The sequence below is a fragment of the Daphnia pulicaria genome, chromosome 6 (genome assembly GCF_021234035.1).
Source record: "Daphnia pulicaria isolate SC F1-1A chromosome 6, SC_F0-13Bv2, whole genome shotgun sequence".
Taxonomy (NCBI): Eukaryota; Metazoa; Arthropoda; class Branchiopoda; order Diplostraca; family Daphniidae; genus Daphnia; species Daphnia pulicaria.
In genome coordinates, this window is record NC_060918.1 from 6,163,851 (window position 1) to 6,185,284 (window position 21,434).

The 21,434-nt window shown below is 40.2% G+C and overlaps 3 protein-coding genes and 17 non-coding genes across 20 annotated transcripts; 14 read left to right on the forward strand and 6 right to left on the reverse strand.

The window, feature by feature from the left end:
• Positions 1-1,166: 1,166 nt before the first annotated feature.
• Positions 1,167-4,501, forward strand: LOC124342034 (trichohyalin-like). Its single transcript, XM_046795005.1, has 4 exons — positions 1,167-1,171; positions 3,112-3,412; positions 3,459-3,512; positions 3,554-4,501. The coding sequence occupies exons 1-4, from the start codon at positions 1,167-1,169 to the stop codon at positions 4,499-4,501; spliced, it is 1,308 nt and encodes a 435-aa protein (XP_046650961.1).
• Positions 4,502-5,465: 964 nt separating this feature from the next.
• Positions 5,466-7,462, forward strand: LOC124342035. The gene is made up of 4 exons (XM_046795006.1): positions 5,466-6,323; positions 6,391-6,560; positions 6,691-6,897; positions 6,940-7,462. The coding sequence occupies exons 1-4, from the start codon at positions 5,466-5,468 to the stop codon at positions 7,460-7,462; spliced, it is 1,758 nt and encodes a 585-aa protein (XP_046650962.1).
• A 48-nt stretch (positions 7,463-7,510) lies between these two features.
• On the forward strand, positions 7,511-9,000 carry LOC124342036 (ATP-dependent DNA helicase pfh1-like). The gene is made up of 2 exons (XM_046795007.1): positions 7,511-8,777; positions 8,873-9,000. The coding sequence occupies exons 1-2, from the start codon at positions 7,511-7,513 to the stop codon at positions 8,998-9,000; spliced, it is 1,395 nt and encodes a 464-aa protein (XP_046650963.1).
• Positions 9,001-11,673: 2,673 nt separating this feature from the next.
• On the forward strand, positions 11,674-11,745 carry Trnag-ucc. Its single transcript has one exon. It is a non-coding gene; the product is annotated as a tRNA-Gly (tRNA).
• Positions 11,746-12,526: 781 nt separating this feature from the next.
• On the forward strand, positions 12,527-12,645 carry Trnal-caa. The gene is made up of 2 exons: positions 12,527-12,564; positions 12,601-12,645. It is a non-coding gene; the product is annotated as a tRNA-Leu (tRNA).
• A 1,774-nt stretch (positions 12,646-14,419) lies between these two features.
• On the reverse strand, positions 14,420-14,491 carry Trnae-cuc. The gene has a single exon. It is a non-coding gene; the product is annotated as a tRNA-Glu (tRNA).
• A 656-nt stretch (positions 14,492-15,147) lies between these two features.
• On the forward strand, positions 15,148-15,219 carry Trnag-ucc. Its single transcript has one exon. It is a non-coding gene; the product is annotated as a tRNA-Gly (tRNA).
• Positions 15,220-15,577: 358 nt separating this feature from the next.
• On the reverse strand, positions 15,578-15,649 carry Trnae-cuc. The gene has a single exon. It is a non-coding gene; the product is annotated as a tRNA-Glu (tRNA).
• A 350-nt stretch (positions 15,650-15,999) lies between these two features.
• Trnal-caa lies at positions 16,000-16,118 on the forward strand. The gene is made up of 2 exons: positions 16,000-16,037; positions 16,074-16,118. It is a non-coding gene; the product is annotated as a tRNA-Leu (tRNA).
• Positions 16,119-16,303: 185 nt separating this feature from the next.
• Positions 16,304-16,375, forward strand: Trnag-ucc. The gene has a single exon. It is a non-coding gene; the product is annotated as a tRNA-Gly (tRNA).
• Positions 16,376-17,461: 1,086 nt separating this feature from the next.
• On the forward strand, positions 17,462-17,533 carry Trnag-ucc. Its single transcript has one exon. It is a non-coding gene; the product is annotated as a tRNA-Gly (tRNA).
• Positions 17,534-17,891: 358 nt separating this feature from the next.
• Positions 17,892-17,963, reverse strand: Trnae-cuc. Its single transcript has one exon. It is a non-coding gene; the product is annotated as a tRNA-Glu (tRNA).
• Positions 17,964-18,312: 349 nt separating this feature from the next.
• Positions 18,313-18,431, forward strand: Trnal-caa. Its single transcript has 2 exons — positions 18,313-18,350; positions 18,387-18,431. It is a non-coding gene; the product is annotated as a tRNA-Leu (tRNA).
• A 185-nt stretch (positions 18,432-18,616) lies between these two features.
• Trnag-ucc lies at positions 18,617-18,688 on the forward strand. The gene has a single exon. It is a non-coding gene; the product is annotated as a tRNA-Gly (tRNA).
• Positions 18,689-19,046: 358 nt separating this feature from the next.
• Trnae-cuc lies at positions 19,047-19,118 on the reverse strand. Its single transcript has one exon. It is a non-coding gene; the product is annotated as a tRNA-Glu (tRNA).
• Positions 19,119-19,467: 349 nt separating this feature from the next.
• Trnal-caa lies at positions 19,468-19,586 on the forward strand. The gene is made up of 2 exons: positions 19,468-19,505; positions 19,542-19,586. It is a non-coding gene; the product is annotated as a tRNA-Leu (tRNA).
• Positions 19,587-19,771: 185 nt separating this feature from the next.
• Trnag-ucc lies at positions 19,772-19,843 on the forward strand. The gene has a single exon. It is a non-coding gene; the product is annotated as a tRNA-Gly (tRNA).
• Positions 19,844-20,201: 358 nt separating this feature from the next.
• Positions 20,202-20,273, reverse strand: Trnae-cuc. Its single transcript has one exon. It is a non-coding gene; the product is annotated as a tRNA-Glu (tRNA).
• A 634-nt stretch (positions 20,274-20,907) lies between these two features.
• On the forward strand, positions 20,908-20,979 carry Trnag-ucc. Its single transcript has one exon. It is a non-coding gene; the product is annotated as a tRNA-Gly (tRNA).
• A 358-nt stretch (positions 20,980-21,337) lies between these two features.
• Trnae-cuc lies at positions 21,338-21,409 on the reverse strand. Its single transcript has one exon. It is a non-coding gene; the product is annotated as a tRNA-Glu (tRNA).
• Positions 21,410-21,434: the final 25 nt, after the last annotated feature.

Here is a 21,434-nt window from a genome sequence, read left to right on the forward strand (position 1 = left end):
CAACGCGAGCTGCGCAGGGCAAAGAGGCGATCATTGGATCAGTTTTTGGCAGATGAACTGGACAGTTAGAAAATGTGTTTTTTTTTACTCTGAGAACTTTGTACGGCAAATCTGCTGCCATTCCACTTCCATCTGAAATGACCATTGATGGCACCATCACGGCCGACCCACCAGCTATGCTGAAAGGTTGTGCTGATCACCTTTTCCCTGCTGAATCTACCTCTCTCCCTATGCATCTCTACTAGTTGAACACTTTAACGACGAGTCTAATCTCCATTTGTGCTCTCCAGATTTTTGCAATCTCTTCCTCTGCTTGCTTCCGTTTTTGCGACTCTTCCATCTTTTTCAAGGCTTCTTGCCTCTGTTCTTCAATTTTTGCGTCTTGAATTCTCTTTAGCTTCTCATCTACTTCCTTTTTCCCTTTCTCCAGCTCTTGCTGCTGTTCCCTCAATAATTTTTCTTCTTCTATTATTTCTCTTTGTTTTTCTTCTTCGTTTTTTTTCTTCATTTCTTGAGTCTTCCTCTGCTTTGCTTTTCCGACTATTTTCCTCTTCCTCCTTCTCTTCTATTAGGCGGCTCACATCCGTCTCATCGACTTGTAACATGAGTTTATCAAACTCTTCGTCTTCTTCAAAAACTGTTGCGTTTCCATCAAAATTAGGCATTTTTTTAATTGATAGGATCGTGTATGCAAAAGTGTGTTTAGATTGATGATGCAGGTAGACGAAACTTATTAGTCACGGTCAACCCTAAACAGGTGAACAAAGTGATATAAATAGTTTGGCAATTACCTGCGTTACCACAACTAAACACACTCGCATACATAAATCCTAACTCATAAAAAAATGGCTAATTTTGATGGCATCTGGACGAATTTATATTGGGTGCAGGTGAAGTGGATATCGACTTTGCCATGTCGCGAACGAATTTACATAACTCTTTTTATAATTGCACGATAGCCTTATGGTCAGCGGACACTTGGTTGTGTGGTTAGAGTACCCGCGCCGTGATTCGTTGAGTCGCACGTTCAAGTCTCTCGCTGGAAGTTTAGTTTGAATATTCGCCAATTGCGCGGAAAATTGTTTCTGTTGGTTATTTAAATTCGTATTTTGTAATCATTAAAGTCGATGTATTGTTATGGTGGTTAGAACGCTCGCTGAGTAACCATGAGGTAGGTGGTTTGATACTCGATCGAGACAAATGATTTACTGATATTTTTGTTCGCCAATTAATAAAAAAAAAAATATAGCAGACAACTTCATTGTTTATCTCACAATACGGCGAAACGTCAGATATTGTGTGTTACAGTTTTTGTTGTTATTTTCTGTTGGTTAAACTGAAAACTTTGCTGGTTCCATATATATTGAAAAGTCAAAGGTGAGATTGATTCCATTCCATTTATTACGAAAAATTGCATTATGAAACTGTAAAACCAGACAAATTAAGCAATATGTTAGACTGGTTTGGCTTATATTGATTCATGCTTTGTTTTGTATTTCTTATTCGCAGTCTTTTCATCAGAAAAATCTCAGGAAAGTGGAAGTCTGCTGAAGAAAAGACTGTGAATAAGAATTTCTGTTGGGATGGTTCAGTTTTTGGAAATTATTCTTATTCGCAGTCTTTTCATCAGCAAAATCTCAAAAAAGTAAAAGTCTGCTGAAGAAAAGACAGCGAATAAGAATTTCTGCTGAGATGGTACAGTTGTAAGAAGAAATTCTTATTCGCAGTCTTTTCATCAGCAAAATCTCTGTAAAGCAAAAGTTAGCTGAAGAAAAGACTGCGAATAAGAATTTCTGCTGGGATGGTCCAGTTTTAGGAAATATTTCTTATTTGCAGTCTTTTCATCAGCAAAATCTCAGTAAAGTAAAAGTTTGCTGAAAAAAGACTGGGAATAAGAATTTCTGCTGGGATGGTACAGTTTCAGGAAATAATTCTTATTGATTCATGCTTTGTTTTGTATTTCAGCATTTGATTGGTGGCTTATTCATCGATTTCGCTGTGTATTTACGACCGCCTTTAAGTCAGCGACTAAATTCAGGATTTGAATAATAAGGCAAGCTGATTTTCCGATACCATTTCTAGATGTAGTCGTAATCATCAATGTTGAAAGCTTTGTTAAGTGTGGGTACATCTTGGTTATGTGTGTCGTTAATTATGAATTGATTGTGTATTCAGTGTTTTGGTTTCATCATGTGCCTTAATCTAGACTAAAGGTATCAAGTATATTTTAACTTCTGTATATCATTTTTGGGTCATTGATTTCCCATACTTTGGTATCCGTCGGTAGAGTATTGGTTAGCACGTTCGCTTCCGTACTTCGCTTCCGTACTAAGAGGTTATCGTTCAAATATATATTAAGTCAATTCTGTTTATGGGTTTTGGATAAATGTCAGTGATTGATAACTATGTCCATTGCCTTGCACCTACTAAAAAAACTGCTAGGAATCGCCAGCTCCCGGTTATTTTGTCGTCGAATTGATTTTATATGTCATCAGCCCGTGGTGTTGTGGTTAGCGTGGTCTTGGTATAGCAGTTAGCATTATTGCTTTCAAACAGCCACAATTGCGATTGAAATCCCGATCAAGTTAGCATCAAGTTGAGCGTCAATGAAAATAATTGTATTACTTTTGCCATTTTTGGAGGTATGTGGTGTAACGAACAGTCGACAACCGGAGAGGAGCTAACCTGCGATGCGTATTTTTTTATAAGATGTGAACCTTAACCGGACTGTACCACTGGGATATTGAGCACCGGTTGCTGTCGACGGCTTATGTTCGGATTTGTGTTTAGTTTTAAGCTTTTTGAACATTTATGCGGTGTAAAGTCCTCCAAAAGCCCTCCAAAGAGCCCTCCACTGATAGTAGCGAAATTTTTCTGGAAAATTAAGGTTTTTTTTGCTGATTTGAAAATGCCATCGCTTCGCGAATTAACTCGAGAGGAAAAGGATGAGAAGAATAGGAAGGCTAGGGAAAAAAGAAGAATCTATGACCCGGAGGCAAAATAAGTGAGATTGACGGCTCAGAGGGAAAAGGCCAGGTTCGTCCGTGAAGAGAAGCGTCGTCGGCTCAATCCCGAAGAAGATTAGGCTGCCAAGAATTTGAATGCGCAAAGGGCAAGAGAAGACCGTCAGGCAGAGGCACCTGACGAGAGAGCGTTGAGGCAGAGGTTAGATGCGGACCGGAAAAGAGTTGCCCGTGCTGGAGAGACGGAGGCTGAACATGAAGCTAGGCTGCTCGATCAGCGAATCAGGCAGCAACTCCTTAGGCAGGAACAGACTGAAGAAGACAATCGTGCTCGACTGTCGGCAGAGGAAGAGCGGACAGCAGTTCTCAGGCACGAAGAAGAAAACCGTATTCGATTGGAAGAAGAGGCAGAGCGGCAAGCTGGCCTACTTCAAGTAGAAGAAAATCGTGCTCGATTGCAGGCTGAGGCGGAGCGGCAGACTGGCCTTCTTCAAGCAGAAGAAAATCGAGCTCGATTGCAGGCGGAGGTGGAGCGGCAAGCTGCCCTTCGTCAACAAGAGGCATCATCTATCTTGCGAGCGATGAATCAGAGACCATCATCTGATCGCCCAAGAGTTGTTCTTGCTAATGATACTGTGGCAGAACATCCAGCAAGACAACAACACCAGGCAGGAAAGGTATCTTTTGGCAACAGAGAAACTCCTGAAGAGCAACGAGCTCGATTGCAAACCCAGGCATTACGGATGAGAATTCTGCGGCAAGATGAATCTGAAGAGGAGGGATTAGCTAGGCTTCGAGATCAAGCCTTGAGGCAAAAAGCTCTGGGGTACAAAGAATCAGAAGCAGAAAAATCAGCTAGACTTCTGGAACAGTCATTACGGCAAAGTTCTCTGCGCAACGAGGAATCGAAAGCAAAGAAATTAGCTAGGTTACGCGAACAGGCTCTGCGGCAAAGTTATCTGCGCAACGAGGAATTGGAAGCCGAAAAAGTAGCTAGGCTGCGCGAACAGTCTCTACGGCAAAGATGTCTTCGGAATGAAGAAATTGAAGTTGAAAAGCGGGCTCGACTTCAGGATAATTTAGTCCGTCAGGAAGATTTACGCGACAACGAATCTGAAGACAGTCATTTTTCTCGACTTCAGGATCAGTCATCATGCCAGGAAGTTGTACGTGGAAGGGAAACTGCAGAAGAAAGAATAGATCGCGCTATCTCTGATAGATTTTGTTATCAAGTCAATGTGTTCGACGAAATTGAGCAGGAAGGTCGCGTTGATCACCCCGAGTACATGGCTGATTACAGAGCGACAGAGAATAGAGAAGAAGCTGCTGCGCGGCGTGAAGAGAATCGGTGTCGTATGGAGTTACGGCGCGAACTTGAAGAGCAACGAGAGTGGGAAGACGAAGAATTGCGAGCTAGGAATGCACTTGATCATGGCGAAATTGTTCCAATTGAAAATGAAGAAGACGAAGCTCTTCGTTTGCAGTTGATGACTGAATTTGACCGGCGTGGAAATCCAAGAACTCATCGGCAGGCTTGAAAAGAAATCGTGGTAGAGGACCGCGTTCATTGCATGACTGCGGAGATTTGACCAAGATTTGCTCGGAATTTGATGCCAAACATTTCGCGAAAGAAATGCCGAAAGACAAGAAGTTCCAGCAATGCTGCGCAAAGGTCAATGTCATTATTCCTCCTGCTAAGCAGTGTCCAGAACCATTGGCAAGCCTCTTGCAAAACCGGCACCCGAAATCGAAACATTTCATGAAGCAGATTCGAAATTACAACAGCGCCCACGCTTTCGCCGCTATGGGACCAAATTATTCACAGCCGCAAGGTCGCGGCCCGTACTGTGTACGCATCCATGGTCAGATTTACCACCAAACTACTCCTCTCTGTCAGACGGCAAATCCCAAATACTCTGATTTGTTTTTTTTTTAATTCTGCCTAGGCTACTGATTTCAGGGCGAATATCGAAATGAATTCGGGTTGTTGTAGAACTTTGATGGAAGAGCTGGGCGCTATGCTTCGAGAAAATAATCCTTACGCCTTGACCTACAAGATGATGCGTCAGGTCTTTGAGAAGAATACGTTCGACGTCAAGCTGAAAATCTACCTCACTACACTGTCGGCATGATCATCACTTGCGATAGAAGAAATTTCGACCAACGAAGATACAACTGTCCAACGGTCAACGAAATTGCTGTGGTTTTTAAAAGCACTGACGGTGAACCACCAGCCTACAGAGATATTCGTGGCCATCTCTACATTCCCGTCAGAGGCCGACGATTCATCCAGATTGACACAAAAAAGGTTATGTGTGATCCGATGTGTTACCTACTTTTATTCCCCAACGGTGACGACGGTTGGCATCCCCACATGACTTATACCACTACCAGACAGAGAGAGAGAGATGAAGAGGCAGCAATGGCCATGATTGTTGAAGAAGATGAAGAGGAGCAGATTGATCCCTTGTGGCCCAACCCCAGGTTTTAATTCGTGATGGAATGGCCGCAGCAGATGGCAATGATGTGATTGACAATGAGCCAGGTGAAGAAGAAGAACCAGAAGCAAACGAAGAGAACGACGATCGACCACCGAACAGAAACAGAGGCTCACGCACAAGAGTGACTCATGCCGAGTTCTACAGTTCGCGCATGTCAGTTCGCGGTGATTTCAATAACGTTTTGGCTGGGGGTGCCGTCACTCAGATGTATTTTGTCGATTCTTACGTCAAGGTCGAGGGGGAACGCCTAGATTGGCTCAGACGAAACCAGGCAGAGCTGCATGTTGAGCGCTACTATGGACTGATGGATTACATCAACAATCGAGCGGAGAGAGCAAATTTGGAAGTTGGCTCGATGTTCATTCTCCCTTCGTCTTTTATTGGCAGTCCTCGAGTCATGAAACAAAATTACCCAGACGCTATGGCAATTTGTGGAAAATTTGGCAAACCGACTTTATTTGTGACGTTTACCTGCAATCCCAAGTGGAGGGAAATTGTTGCTAATATCCCAAACTACTTGACGGCTTTAGATCGTCCCGATATGATCGCGAGAGTATTCCACTTGAAGAAGAAAGAGTTGGTCGACGACATCGAGAAAAAGCAAGTATTGGGTTTCACCGCGGCCAGATTCGAAGTCATCGAATTTCAGAAACGCGGACTGCCTCATTGCCACATGCTGGTGTGGGTCGACAGCCGCGACGCTCCTTCGACACCAGAGGATATGGATAAGACCATCTGCGCTGGAATTCCCGACAAGACACTCTATCCAAGACTTTACGACTCTGTTATGGCTCACATGATTCACGGTCCGTGTGGAGCCATCAACAAAACTCACCCTGCATGGATAAAGAGGGCTGCTGTAAAAAGTTCCCCAAAGACTTCAACGAAGATACTATGATAAATGACAACGGCTATCCGACGTATAGAAGAAGAAACACTGGTGTTGTGCATCGTTTGAAAAGGGGGAACTCTTTTCTCACTTTGAAGTGGACAACCGATGGGTTGTTCCTTATAACCCTTGGTTGCTACTGAAATATGATTGTCACATCAACATCGAGTATTATTCCAATATGACAACTGTCAAGTACATCTTCAAGTATGTGTAAAAAGGTCACGACTGCAGCAACATTGAATCGAAAACTGGAACGCATCAGCAGCTTGGAGCAGTAAACAAGCAAGTTTTTTTTGGACGAAATCTCCACCTTTACGGACACCCGTTACGTCAGCGCGCCAGAAGCTACCCATAGAATCTTCAAGTTTCCTCTCAGCGATCGTTCTGATACCATCACCCGACTAGCCGTGCATCTGCCTCTTGAACAGTCCGTCTTTTTCCAACCGGACAACGAGGAACAAGCAGTCATCAATGCCGCGACCAAGGAAACGACGTTAACTGCTTGGTTCATCTTGAATCGGGATAATGAAGAAGCGAGACAGTTATTTTATCGATAAATTGTCCATCGTTTCTGTTTCGTTAGGTCGGGTGGTCGTAATTATTGGAAACCTCGAAGACGAAATATTAAAATCATAGGCCGCTTATATACCGTGGGCGTCCGTCAAGTTGAGCGATACTGCCTTCGCTTGCTCCTCATCAACGTCAGAGGATCAATCAGCTTTGAAGATATCCGCACGGTCAACAGTGTCCTTCTACCGACGTTTAAATCAGCCGCTTCTGCTTTGAATTTGCTGGAGGACGACAGTGTTTGGGAGAAGACTTTGGACGATGCCACCGCTTTTGAAATGCCGGAGCGATTGAGACAGCTCTTTGTCGATGTCTGCCTCTTATGCAATCCCAACGACGCTCTTCATCTCTTTGATCGGTCTCTGCCCCACCTCATGGAAGATTTCATTCGAACTGGTAACGATGCGGAAGTCGCCAAAAACTTGACTTTGAAATGGATTCAAGACAAGTTGATTCTCCACAATAGACAAATGGAAGAACTATCTTTGCCTGTTCCTGACTTTCAGCTTATTCGCCAGATTATTGAAGCTCAACCTTAAGAGAATACTGCAATTACCAGGATAGAAAAGAGACGATTGGGTGAACTGATGGTTACTCAATTGAACGAAGGTCAACGAGCCGCCTATGATCAAATCATGGCTGCCGTCAACGACAACAACAACTCAGTTCCCCATCAGTATTTTTTGGATGGGCCTGGAGGTACTGGCAAGACCTTTTTGTACAACACTGTGATCACCGTTCTGCAAGGCCAAGGGAAGACAGTCATCGCCGTCGCTTCTACCGGCATCGCTTCTACGTTGTTGATTGACGGCACAACGTACCATTCCCAATTTAAGATCTACCCTCCAATTACCGAAGTTACCAGATCGAAAATTGTAGATGGCAGCCCTCTCGCTAATTTGATTTCAAGTGCCAATCTCATCATTTCCGGCGAAGCCACCATGAAGACAAATCACGCTCTCGACGCTTTTAATTTCCTCTTTCAAAAATTGGAAAAGAAAAATTTACCTCATGGTGGAATAGTCCTTCTTCTTGGTGGTGACTTTCGTCAATGTTTACCAGTCGTCCGACATGGAAACAGGGGGAAGGTGGTGGAAGCTACAATCCGAAATAACGCAACGTGGCCTCTGTTTCGTCATCTTCGTCTAACCCAGAATATGCGTACCGTGGCCGGCAATCAAGACTACGCTGACTGGCTTATTCAGCTTGTAAACGGTACTCTGCCAACGATTATAAGACTTAACAATCCCGATCTCATCGAAATTCCTGCCGAGTTTCTTGACCTTGGACGGAATTTTATTGAGCATGTTTTTGGTGTTGCTGCTCTGCTTTTGGATCCCGAGGTCTCTCAGCAGATTTGCAGTCGAGCCATTCTCTGTCCAAAGAACGTTGATTGCTTACGGATCAACAATCAGATCATCAAAGACATGCCTGGAATAGTGCATCAGTACAAAAGCATCGATAAGATTGACTCGGACGATCCCGAAGAAATTGCCAATTATCCAACCAAGATTCTCAACACCTTTAACGTGTCCGGAATTCCCACTCATGTGCTCAAGTTGAAAGTGGGAGCCATCATCAGAGCACTCAGAGAAAATCTGATCGTTGCAGATATAGCTGCCGGCAATAACAAGGGTCACACGGTTTACATCCCGCGAATGACGCTGTCGCCCACCGATTACGATCTTCCTGTCATCCTCAAGAGACTCCAATTTCCTGTGCTGTTGGCATTTGCCATAACCATCACCAAGTCACAGGGCCAGACTTTTGATCGTGTCGGCATTTTCCTCCATGAGCCTGTCTTTTCTCACGGTCATCTGTATGTGGCTTTTTCACGTGCAACATCGAAAGAAGGTTCAGAAACAATTATTATAGATTTTTGTTTACTTCTTTTACTTAATAGTATGTTTTACATTTTTGTTTTTTTTTTATCGGGGAAAAACCCACAGGTGTGAAAGTCGAAATATCTGAATCTGCAAAGCAAGGACGGCTTTTGAGAAATCACCTGACAGCCACTGAAGAGGAAAAAGAAAAAGTATGCACCGTCAATATTCTTTACAAAGAAGTCCTTTTGTAAACACATCATCATCACACAGTTAAACGACTTAATCCTTTATATCATTTGTCCGTAGTCAACCCCTGAAAACCTTCTTGGATCCCTTTTTCCTTTCTTTTCCTTTCTTTCCCAACTTTTCAAACCCAAGAGGAACTAAATTCCGCCTCGGCCTACGGGCCAAAAAATGGAGCACAGACATGGCAATGGGGGTAGTTCCCATGTGCGCTCAACCGTGAATTAATAATATTAAAGTATATCAATAAATACCAAAAATAATAAAAAACAAAAACAAATTTCCAAATTTTCGCCAATGGAAAATATTTTAACAGTGTTTTACAAACACAATATATCAGCAAATGGTGTACTGGTTAGCGTACTTGCTTAGGGACAGTAATGGTTAAGGTTCAAGTATGGCTGATAACTATTATTTTTTTTATATTCTTCGGATATCCAAGCTGATAGATTTCAAAGTATCGCACTTATAATCGTGATGCCAAGTATTATTTCGCCGTTTATGAACGCTATAGCCACTACACATTTTTTTTATTTATCTGTTAATTAAACATCGATTTATTGAAACGACCATTCGCAAAATAATTCACCCGCTTTGCTCATGCCGGGCGATTAATACAACCTTAGAATAAACCTTAAAAATTGTCCGATAAACAGTCCAACAGATTTGATCAGATCGAGCGATGAGTGACATCACTGAAAAAAGTTTACGCGTTGATGGTTCAAACCCACAGTCAGCTAATATCTTTCTGATGTAAGAATAGGAGGAGTAGCGACCGAATTATGTTTAGCGATCGGTAGCGATTTTAAAAAATGTCTTCAAATCCAAGGACTTTAATTTTACTCAAGCTGGGCGATATCCATGACAATATGTAAGTATGCGCTATGCAACTGGTCACGTCGGGACTTTATTATCATCACCGTTGTTGGTGTAGTAGTTAGAGCATTGGGTAGGTAATTCTAAGGTTAGTGGTTCAAACCCACTTTCGGCAAAGAACTGTGTAATGATGCAAATATTTTCAATATCTAATAATTCAAAAACCGATTCAAATAAATCGATTTTGCTCATGATGTGTTGTTACCATGAAGATGTGTAAGTATGCGCTAACCTCCTGGTCACGTTGTGACTTAACATTAACCTCCGCTGTTGGTGTAGTGGTTATAGCATTGTAATAGTAATGCAAAGGTTGGTATAGATGTTTCAAACCCACCCTCAAACTATGTAATGAAGCAAATAGTCTCACAATTGACTAGTTTTAATACTGATGCCGACTAATCGATTTTGCTCACGCTGGGCGATAGCAATGACTATGTGTGAGTATGTGCTGTTCACTCGGTGACGTCGGGACTGTTGACATCTTATCGCACCGCTGTTGGTGTAATGGTTATAACATTGGATTCGTAATACAAAGGTTGGTGGTTCAAAACCATTTTGGGCATGAATAAATTAGTATAATATAGAGGAATTCTGATACCATTGTCAATAAAACACTTTTGCTCTCGCTGGGTGACGGATATTACAAAGTTAAGTATGCGCTATCCATTTGGTCACGTCGGAAATTCATCATAAACACTGCTGTTTGTTGTAGTGGTTATAGATTTGGATAAGTAAGTAAATAGTAGATGGTTCAAATCCACTTTCAGGCATATAACAATCGAATGTAAATAGTTCCCAAAACGATGAATTTTTACACTGAAGTAAATAAATCGATATTGTCTTGCTGGGCGATGTCACTGACAATGTAGAAGTATGAACTACGCGTTAGGTACGGTCGAGACTTGCATCTAAACACCGCTGTTGGTGTAGTGGTTGTAGCATTGGATTGGTAACTCAAAGGATGGTGGTTTAAACAGACTCTCGGCAAACAAGTGTCTGATGAAGCAAATAGATTCAATAGCGATAAACACAAACTCCGATGTAATTTAAACGCTTGGCCAAGGTTCCGTCCGAGGGAATCCGTAATGTTGCCGCTATCCTTCGCCGCACCACCTTGATCCCTTCGGCTCCTAGCGATTCTTTATTCGGGCACTGACGAAACTTACTAGCGCAAAGTCGCCGTACAGCAAATTGAAATATTCGTCCTGGAAAGGTCCCAACTCGAAAAGCGCTCTGATACAAGCCGTCGCGGGCGGGTTCCACATTTTTTCTGGAGGTCTTACAGGCAGCGCTCCGGGGAGAACGGGGTCAACTTGACCACGGGTCATATTGAACAAATACACTAAATAATACATGTTATAAAAAAACAAAATATTTTTTTTTTAAATTTTTGTATAGACTTTAATGTTTAACGTTCTAGAAAAAATATTGATTAAAATCGAATCATTATTGTTCTAGTTATCGCATAATTAAAAAAATTGACCCCGTTTGATGTAATATTCTTTCCTATTAATCTAAGCATTTTTAAAGTGAAAAACACTACAAATGAAAAAAATAATGACACTTGAAATAGCCCATTCATTTCTTTGATGATTGATAAAAAAATTAAATTGTAATGCCTTTCCAGTGTTAAGTTATTAACGAAACACTAAATAGCACCGGTTTGGGTCATTTGTTGCTTTGAGATAGTGATAGAGAATGCTTAATGTACCACGATACAAGGTCACCAAGTGGTAATACTGGTCGATTTTCTGTAATTTAAAAAGATGTGATAATACGGAAATGATGACGGTAACTTACGTCAAGCGATGGTGGTATAGTGGTTAGCATAGTTGCCTTCCAAGCAATTGACCCGAGTTCGATTCTCGGCCAACGCAGTTTAGCTACTATTGCTTTTTCTAAGAAGACTAGTCAACCTACGGAATTGAAGTCAATTTACACAAATATTACTCTTTAGTTAAAATATAGTTGTTCATTTCTCTTTCGTTCACACATGAATAATTGACATAGATGTCATTTCTTATTCCTTGGCGATATTTCTTGCAAAGAAACCATTTTCTGATGGAGTCTCAATGGAAACATGCCGATTTACTTAGTATATCCAATGTACTAGAAAGATTTTGGCTCGTATATATGTAAGTAAGCCGATTGCAATAGTTCTGGAAACGCAAAAAATGTTTGCCGGATATATTTGACAAAAATGGCCAAAACTTGCAAAATTGTCCAGTTCTTCTTTTCCCATACCGGATATTGAACCCCGGCCTCCTGGTTGAGAGCCATGTATCCTAACCACTAGACAATATGGGATGAAATCGCTTGGGAAAATACATATTCCAAATCAATACAACATTATACAATTGTTGTCCTGGTATAAACAGCCTAGGGCAAGGAACTCTTGAATGAGTTAGAAGATTTTAAATCCCACATCTGTAATGCAAAGGAATTTAGCTAGATCTGATGAGGTCAGGATGGCCGAGAGGTCTAAGGCAAAAGACTCAAGAAAATACATATTCAAAAAAAATACATATTCAAACGCAATACAACGTAATACAATTGTTGTCCTGGTATAAATCGCCTAGGGCAAGGAACTCTTTAATGAGTTAGAAGAGTTTTAATGCCACATTTGTAGGGCAAAAGAATTTAGATATATGTGATGTGGTCAGGATGGCCGAGCGGTCTAAGGCGCCAGACTCAAGGACATAATCCTTGCTTCAATATAAGAAGTTGCAGTATTCTGGTCTTCAAAGAAGGCGTGGGTTAAAATCCCACTCCTGACAAACATATAATTATCTGAATACACATGATCATCGCATTGCAACATAATTAGAGTGGTTGCTTTGATATAGTGATAGAGAAATGTTTAATGTAATACGATACAAGTTCACCAAGTGGTAGTACTGGTCAATTTTCTGTAATTTAAAAAGATGTGACAATACGGAAATGATGACGCTAACTTACGTTAAGCGATGGTGGTATAGTGGTTAGCATAGTTGCCTTCCAAGCAATTGACCCGAGTCCTATTCTCGGCCATCACAGTTTAGCTATTATTGCTATTTCTTAGCAGACTAGTCAACCTACGGAATTGAAGTCAATTTACACATATGTTACTCTTTAGGTAAAATATAGTTGTTCATTTCTTTTTCGTTCACACATGAATAATTGACATCGATGTCATTTCTTATTCCTTGGCGATATTTCTTGCAAAGAAACCATTTTATGAAGGAGTCTCGATGGAAACATGCCGATTTACTTAGGATATCCAATGTACTAGAAAGATTTTGACTCGTAAGTTTGTAAGTTAAGCCGATTGCAAAATTTTCTGGAAACGCAGAAACTGTTTGCCAGATGTATTTGACAAAAATGGCCAAAACTTGCAAAATTGTCCAGTTGCTCATTTCCACTACCGGGAATTGAACCCGGGCCTCCTGAGTGAGAGCCAGGTATCCTAGCCACTAGACAATATGGGATGAAATCGCTTGAAAAATACATATTCCATATCAATACAACATTATACAATTGTTGTCCTGGTATAAACAGCCTAGGGCAAGGAACTCTTGAATGAGTTAGAAGATTTTAAATCCCACATCTGTAATGCAAAGGAATTTAGCTACATCTGATGAGGTCAGGATGGCCGAGCGGTCTAAGGCACCAGACTCAAGAAAATACATATTCAAAAAAAATACATATTCAAACGCAATACAACGTAATACAATTGTTGTCCTGGTATAAATCGCCTAGGGCAAGGAACTCTTGAATGAGTTAGAAGAGTTTAAATGCCACATTTTTAGGGAAAAAGAATTTAGGTATATCTGATGTGGTCAGGATGGCCGAGCGGTCTAAGGCGCCAGAGTCAAGGACATAATCCTTGCTTCAATAAAAGAAGTTGCAGTATTCTGGTCTTCAATGAAGGCGTGGGTTCAAATCCCACTCCTGACAAACATATAATTATCTGAATATACATGATCATCGCATTGCAACATAATTAGAGAGGTTGGTTTGATATAGTGATAGAGAATGCTTAATCTACCACGATACAAGGTCACCAAGTGGTAATACTGGTCGATTTTCTGTAATTTAAAAAGATGTGACAATACGGAAATCATGACGCTAACTTACGTCAAGCGATAGTGGTATAGTGGTTAGCATAGTTGCCTTCCAAGCAATTGACCCGAGTTGGATTCTCGGCCATCGCAGTTTAGCAATCTTGCTATTTCTTAGCAGACTAGTCAACCTACGGAATTGAAGTCAATTTACACAAATTTTACTCTTTAGGTAAAATATAGTTGTTCATTTCTTTTTCGTTCACACATGAATAATTGACATAGATGTCATTTCTTATTCCTTGGCGAAATTTTTTGCAAAGAAACTATTTTTTGAAGGAGTCTCGATGGAAACATGCCGATGTACTTAGTATATCCAATGTACTAGAAAGATTTTGGCTCGTATGTATGTAAGTTAAGCCGATTGCAATAGTTCTGGAAACGCAGAAACTGTTTGCCAGATGTATTTGACAAAAATGGCCAAAACTTGCAAAATTGTCCAGTTCATCTTTTCCCATACCGGGAATAGAACCCGGGCCTCCTGGGTGAGAGCCAGGTATCCTAACCACTAGACAATATGGGATGAAATCGCTTGAAAAATACATATTCCAAATCAATACAACATAATACAATTGTTGTCCTGGTATAAACAGCCTAGGGCAAGGAACTCTTGAATGAGATAGAAGAGTTTAAATCCCACATCTGTAATGCAAAGGAATTTAGCTAGATCTGATGCGGTCAGGATGGCCGAGCGGTCTAAGGCACCAGAATCAAGAAAATACATATTCAAAAAAAAAATACATATTCAAACGCAATACAACGTAATACAATTGTTGTCCTGGTATAAATCGCCTAGGGCAAGGAACTCTTGATTGAGTAAGAAGACTTTTAATGCCACATTTGTAGGGCAAAAGAATTTAGTTATTTCTGATGTGGTAAGGATGGCCGAGCGGTCTAAGGCGCCAGACTCAAGGACATAATCCTTGCTTCAATAAAAGAAGTTGCAGTATTCTGGTCTTCAATGAAGGCGTGGGTTCAAATCCCAATCCTGACAAACATATAATAATTTGAATACACATGATCATCGCATTGCAACATAATTAGAGAGGTTGCTTTGAAATAGTTATAGAGAATGCTTAATGTACCACGATACAAGGTCAACAAGTGGTAATACTGGTCGATTTCCTGTAATTTAAAAATATTTGACAATACGAAAATGATGAAGCTAATGTACGTCAAGCGATGGTGGTATAGTGGTTAGCATAGTTGCCTTCCAAGCAATCGACCCGAGTTCGATTCTCGGCCATCGCAGTTTAGCAATCTTGCTATTTCTTAGCAGACTAGTCAACCTACGGTTTTGAAGTCAATTTACACAAATTTTACTCTTTAGGTAAAATATAGTTGTTCATTTCTTTTTCGTTCACACATGAATAATTGACATAGATGTCATTTCTTATTCCTTGGCGAATTTTTTTGCAAAGAAACTATTTTTTGAAGGAGTCTCGATGGAAACATGCCGATGTACTTAGTATATCCAATGTACTAGAAAGATTTTGGCTCGTATGTATGTAAGTTAAGCCGATTACAATAGTTCTGGAAACGCAGAAACTGTTTGCCAGATGTATTTTACAAAAATGGCCAAAACTTGCAAAATTGTCCAGTTCCTCTTTTCCCATACCGGGAATTGAACCCGGGCCTCCTGGGTGAGAGCCAGGTATCCTAACCACTAGACAATATGGGATGAAATCGCTTGAAAAATACATATTCCAAATCAATACAACATAATACAATTGTTGTCCTGGTATAAACAGCCTAGGGCAAGGAACTCTTGAATGAGATAGAAGAGTTTAAATCCCACATCTGTAATGCAAAGGAATTTAGCTAGATCTGATGTGGTCAGGATGGCCGAGCGGTCTAAGGCACCAGAATCAAGAAAATACATATTCAAAAAAAATACATATTCAAACGCAATACAACGTAATACAATTGAAGTCCTGGTATAAATCGCCTAGGGCAAGGAACTCTTGATTGAGTTAGAAGACTTTTAATGCCACATTTGTAGGGCAAAAGAATTTAGTTATTTCTGGTGTGGTCAGGATGGCCGAGCGGTCTAAGGCGCCAGACTCAAGGACATAATCCTTGCTTCAATAAAAGAAGTTGCAGTATTCTGGTCTTCAAAGAAGGCGTGGGTTCAAATCCCACTCCTGACAAACATATAATTATCTGAATATACATGATCATCGCATTGCAACATAATTAGAAAGGTTCCTTTGATATAGTGATAGAGAATGCTTAATGTACCACGATACAAGGTCACCAAGTGGTAATACTGGTCGATTTTCTGTAATTTAAAAAGATGTGACAATACGGAAATCATGACGCTAACTTACGTCAAGCGATAGTGGTATAGTGGTTAGCATAGTTGCCTTCCAAGCAATTGACCCGAGTTCGATTCTCGGCCATCGCAGTTTAGCAATCTTGCTATTTCTTAGCAGACTAGTCAACCTACGGAATTGAAGTAAATTTACACAAATTTTACTCTTTAGGTAAAATATAGTTGTTCGTTTCTTTTTCGTTCACACATGAATAATTGACATAGATGTCATTTCTTATTCCTTGGCGAATTTTTTTGCAAAGAAACTATTTTTTGAAGGAGTCTCGATGGAAACATGCCGATGTACTTAGTATATCCAATGTACTAGAAAGATTTCGGCTCGTATGTATGTAAGTTAAGCCGATTGCAATAGTTCTGGAAACGCAGAAACTGTTTGCCAGATGTATTTGACAAAAATGGCCAAAACTTGCAAAATTGTCCAGTTCCTCTTTTCCCATTCCGGGAATTGAACCCGGGACTCCTCGGTGAGAGCCAGGTATTCTAATCACTAGACAATATGGGATGAAATCGCTTGAAAAATACATATTCCAAATCAATACAACATAATACAATTGTTGTCCTGGTATAAACAGCCTAGGGCAAGGAACTCTTGAATGAGATAGAAGAGTTTAAATCCCACATCTGTAATGCAAAGGAATTTAGCTAGATCTGATGAGGTCAGGATGGCCGAGCGGTCTAAGGCACCAGACTCAAGAAAACACATATTCAAAAAAAAAATACATATTCAAACGCAATACAACGTAATACAATTGTTGTCCTGGTATAAAACGCCTAGGGCAAGGAACTCTTGAATGAGTTAGAAGAGTTAAAATGCCACATTTGTACGGAAAAAGAATTTAGGTATATCTGATGTGGTCAGGATGTCCGAGCGGTCAAAGGCGCCAGACTCAAGGACATAATCCTTGCTTCAATAAAATAAGTTGCAGTAGTCTGGTCTACAATGAAGGCGTGGGTTCAAATCCCACTCCTGACAAACATATAATTATCTGAATACGCATGATCATCGCATTGCAACATAACTAGAGAGGTTGCTTTGATATAGTGATAGAGAATGCTTAATGTACCACGATACAAGGTCACCAAATGGTAATACTGGTCGATTTTCTGTAATTTAAAAAGATGCGACAATACGGAAATCATGACGCTAACTTACGTCAAGCGATGGTGGTATAGTGGTTAGCATAGTTGCCTTCCAAGCAATTGACCCGAGTTCGATTCTCGGCCATCGCAGTTTAGCAATCTGGCTAATTCTTAGCAGACTAATCAACCTACGCAATTGAAGTCAATTTACACAAATGTTACTCTTTAGGTAAAATATTGTTGTTCATTTCTTTTTCGTTCACACATGAATAATTGACATAGATGTCATTTCTTATTCCTTGGCGATATTTCTTGCAAAGAAACCATTTTATGAAGGAGTCACGATGGAAACATGCCGATGTACTTAGTATATCCAATGTACTAGAAATATTTTGGCTCGTAAGTATGTAAGTTAAGCCGATTGCAATAGTTCTGGAAACGCAGGAACTGTTTGCCAGATGTATCTGACAAAAATGGCCAAAACTTGCAAAATTGTCCAGTTCCTTTATTCCCATACCGGGAATTGAATCCGGGCCTCCTGGGTGAGAGCCAGGTATCCTAACCACTAGACAATATGGGATGAAATCGCTTGAAAAATACATATTGCAAATCAATACAACATAATACAATTGTTGTCCTGGTATAAACAGCCTAGGGCAAGGAACTCTTGAATGAGTTAGAAGAGTTTAAATCCCACATCAGTAATGCAAAGGAATTTAGCTAGATCTGATGAGGTCAGGATGGCCGAGCGGTCTAAGGCACCAGACTCAAAAAAATACATATTCAAAAAAATACATATTCAAACGCAATACAACGTAATACAATTGTTGTCCTGGTATAAATCGCCTAGGGCAAGGAACTCTTGAATGAGTTAGAAGAGTTTTAATGCCACATTTGTAGGGAAAAAGAATTTAGGTATAACTGATGTGGTCAGGATGGCCGAGCGGTCTAAGGCGCCAGACTCAAGGACATAATCCTTGCTTCAATAAAAGAAGTTGCAGTATTCTGGTCTTCAATGAAGGCGTGGGTTCAAATCCCACTCCTGACAAACATATAATTATTTGAATACACATGATCATCGCATTGCAACATAATTTGAGAGGTTGCTTTGATATAGTGATAGAGAATGCTTAATGTACCACGATACAAGGTCAACAAGTGGTAATACTGGTCGATTTCCTGTAATTTAAAAAGATGTGACAATACGGAAATGATGAAGCTAACTTATGTCAAGCGATGGTGGTATAGTGGTTAGCATAGTTGCCTTCCAAGCAATTGACCCGAGTTCGATTCTCGGCCATCGCAGTTTAGCAATATTGCTATTTCTTAGCAGACTAGTCAACCTACGGAATTGAAGTCAATTTACACAAATGTTACTCTTTAGGTAAAATATAGTTGTTCATTTCTTTTTCGTTCACACATGAATAATTGACATCGATGTAATTTCTTATTCCTTGGCGATATTTCTTGCAAAGAAACCATTTTATGAAGGAGTCTCGATGGAAACATGCCGATTTACTTAGTATATCCAATGTACTAGAAATATTTTGGCTCGTAAGTATGTAAGTTAAGCCGATTGCAATAGTTCTGGAAACGCAGGAACTGTTTGCCAGATGTATCTGACAAAAATGGCCAAAACTTGCAAAATTGTCCAGTTCCTTTATTCCCATACCGGGAATTGAATCCGGGCCTCCTGGGTGAGAGCCAGGTATCCTAACCACTAGACAATATGGGATGAAATCGCTTGAAAAATACATATTGCAAATCAATACAACATAATACAATTGTTGTCCTGGTATAAACAGCCTAGGGCAAGGAACTCTTGAATGAGTTAGAAGAGTTTAAATCCCACATCAGTAATGCAAAGGAATTTAGCTAGATCTGATGAGGTCAGGATGGCCGAGCGGTCTAAGGCACCAGACTCAAAAAAATACATATTCAAAAAAATACATATTCAAACGCAATACAACGTAATACAATTGTTGTCCTGGTATAAATCGCCTAGGGCAAGGAACTCTTGAATGAGTTAGAAGAGTTTTAATGCCACATTTGTAGGGAAAAAGAATTTAGGTATAACTGATGTGGTCAGGATGGCCGAGCGGTCTAAGGCGCCAGACTCAAGGACATAATCCTTGCTTCAATAAAAGAAGTTGCAGTATTCTGGTCTTCAATGAAGGCGTGGGTTCAAATCCCACTCCTGACAAACATATAATTATTTGAATACACATGATCATCGCATTGCAACATAATTTGAGAGGTTGCTTTGATATAGTGATAGAGAATGCTTAATGTACCACGATACAAGGTCAACAAGTGGTAATACTGGTCGATTTCCTGTAATTTAAAAAGATGTGACAATACGGAAATGATGAAGCTAACTTATGTCAAGCGATGGTGGTATAGTGGTTAGCATAGTTGCCTTCCAAGCAATTGACCCGAGTTCGATTCTCGGCCATCGCAGTTTAGCAATATTGCTATTTCTTAGCAGACTAGTCAACCTACGGAATTGAAGTCAATTTACACAAATGTTACTCTTTAGGTAAAATATAGTTGTTCATTTCTTTTTCGTTCACACATGAATAATTGACATCGATGTAATTTCTTATTCCTTGGCGATATTTCTTGCAAAGAAACCATTTTATGAAGGAGTCTCGATGGAAACATGCCGATTTACTTAGTATATCCAATGTACTAGAAAGATTTTGGCTCGTAAGTATGTAAGTTAAGCCAATTGCAATAGTTCTGGAAACGCAGAAACTGTTTGCCAGATGTATTTTACAAAAATGGCCAAAACTTGCAAAATTGTCCAGTTCCTCTTTTCCCATACCGGGAATTGAACCCGGGCCTCCTGGGTGAGAGCCAGGTATCCTAACCACTAGACAATATGGGATGAAATCGCTTGAAAAATACATATTCCAAATCAATACAACATAATACAATTGTTGTCCTGGTATAAACAGCCTAGGGCAAGGAACTCTTGAATGAGTTAGAAGAGTTTAAATCCCACATCTGTAATGCAAAGAAATTTAGCTAGATCTGATGAGGTCATGATGGCCGAGCGGTCTAAGGCACCAGACTCAAGAAAATACATATTCAAACGCAATACAACGTAATACAATTGTTGTCCTGGTATAAATCGCCTAGGGCAAGGAACTCTTGAATGAGTTAGAAGAGTTTTAATGCCACATTTTTAGGGAAAAAAATTTAGGTATATCTGATGTGGTCAGGATGGCCGAGCGGTCTAAGGCGCCAGACTCAAGGACATAATCCTTGCTTCAATAAAAGAAGTTGCAGTATTCTGGTCTTCAATGAAGGCGTGGTCAAATCCCACTCCTGACAAACATATAATTATCTGAATATACATGATCATCGCATTGCAACATAATTAGAGAGGTTGCTTTGATATAGTGATAGAGAATGCTTAATGTACCACGATACAAGGTCATCAAGTGTTAATACTGGTCGATTTTCTGTAATTTAAAAAGATGTGACAATACGGAAATCATGACGCTAACTTACGTCAAGCGATGGTGGTATAGTGGTTAGCATAGTTGCCTTCCAAGCAATTGACCCGAGTTCGATTCTCGGCCATCGCAGTTTAGCAATCTTGCTATTTTTTATCAGACTAGTCAACCTACGGAATTGAAGTCAATTTACACAAATGTTACTCTTTAGGTAAAATATAGTTGTTCATTTCTTTTTCGTTCACACATGAATAATTGACATCGATGTAATTTCTTATTCCTTGGCGATATTTCTTGCAAAGAAACCATTTTATGAAGGAGTCTCGATGGAAACATGCCGATTTACTTAGTATATCCAATGTACTAGAAAGATTTTGGCTCGTAAGTATGTAAGTTAAGCCAATTGCAATAGTTCTGGAAACGCAGAAACTGTTTGCCAGATGTATTTTACAAAAATGGCCAAAACTTGCAAAATTGTCCAGTTCCTCTTTTCCCATACCGGGAATTGAACCCGGGCCTCCTGGGTGAGAGCCAGGTATCCTAACCACTAGACAATATGGGATGAAATCGTTGAAAAATACATATTC

What these genes read in the sequence shown, in the direction of transcription:
- LOC124342034 (XM_046795005.1), top strand. An exon ending in TTCAAGTAGAAGAAAATCGT is followed by an intron (nt 3,413 to 3,458) that starts GCTCGATTGCAG and finishes GCCTTCTTCAAG; the next exon opens with CAGAAGAAAATCGAGCTCGA. An exon ending in GGAGCGGCAAGCTGCCCTTC is followed by an intron (nt 3,513 to 3,553) that starts GTCAACAAGAGG and finishes GCGATGAATCAG; the next exon opens with AGACCATCATCTGATCGCCC.
- LOC124342035 (XM_046795006.1), top strand. Translation starts at nt 5,466, where the DNA reads ATGGCCGCAGCAGATGGCAATGATGTGATTGACAATGAGCCAGGTGAA. An exon ending in ACTGTCAAGTACATCTTCAA is followed by an intron (nt 6,561 to 6,690) that starts GTATGTGTAAAA and finishes CCGTTACGTCAG; the next exon opens with CGCGCCAGAAGCTACCCATA. An exon ending in GATAATGAAGAAGCGAGACA is followed by an intron (nt 6,898 to 6,939) that starts GTTATTTTATCG and finishes CTGTTTCGTTAG; the next exon opens with GTCGGGTGGTCGTAATTATT.
- LOC124342036 (XM_046795007.1), top strand. Translation starts at nt 7,511, where the DNA reads ATGGTTACTCAATTGAACGAAGGTCAACGAGCCGCCTATGATCAAATC. An exon ending in ACGTGCAACATCGAAAGAAG is followed by an intron (nt 8,778 to 8,872) that starts GTTCAGAAACAA and finishes AAAAACCCACAG; the next exon opens with GTGTGAAAGTCGAAATATCT.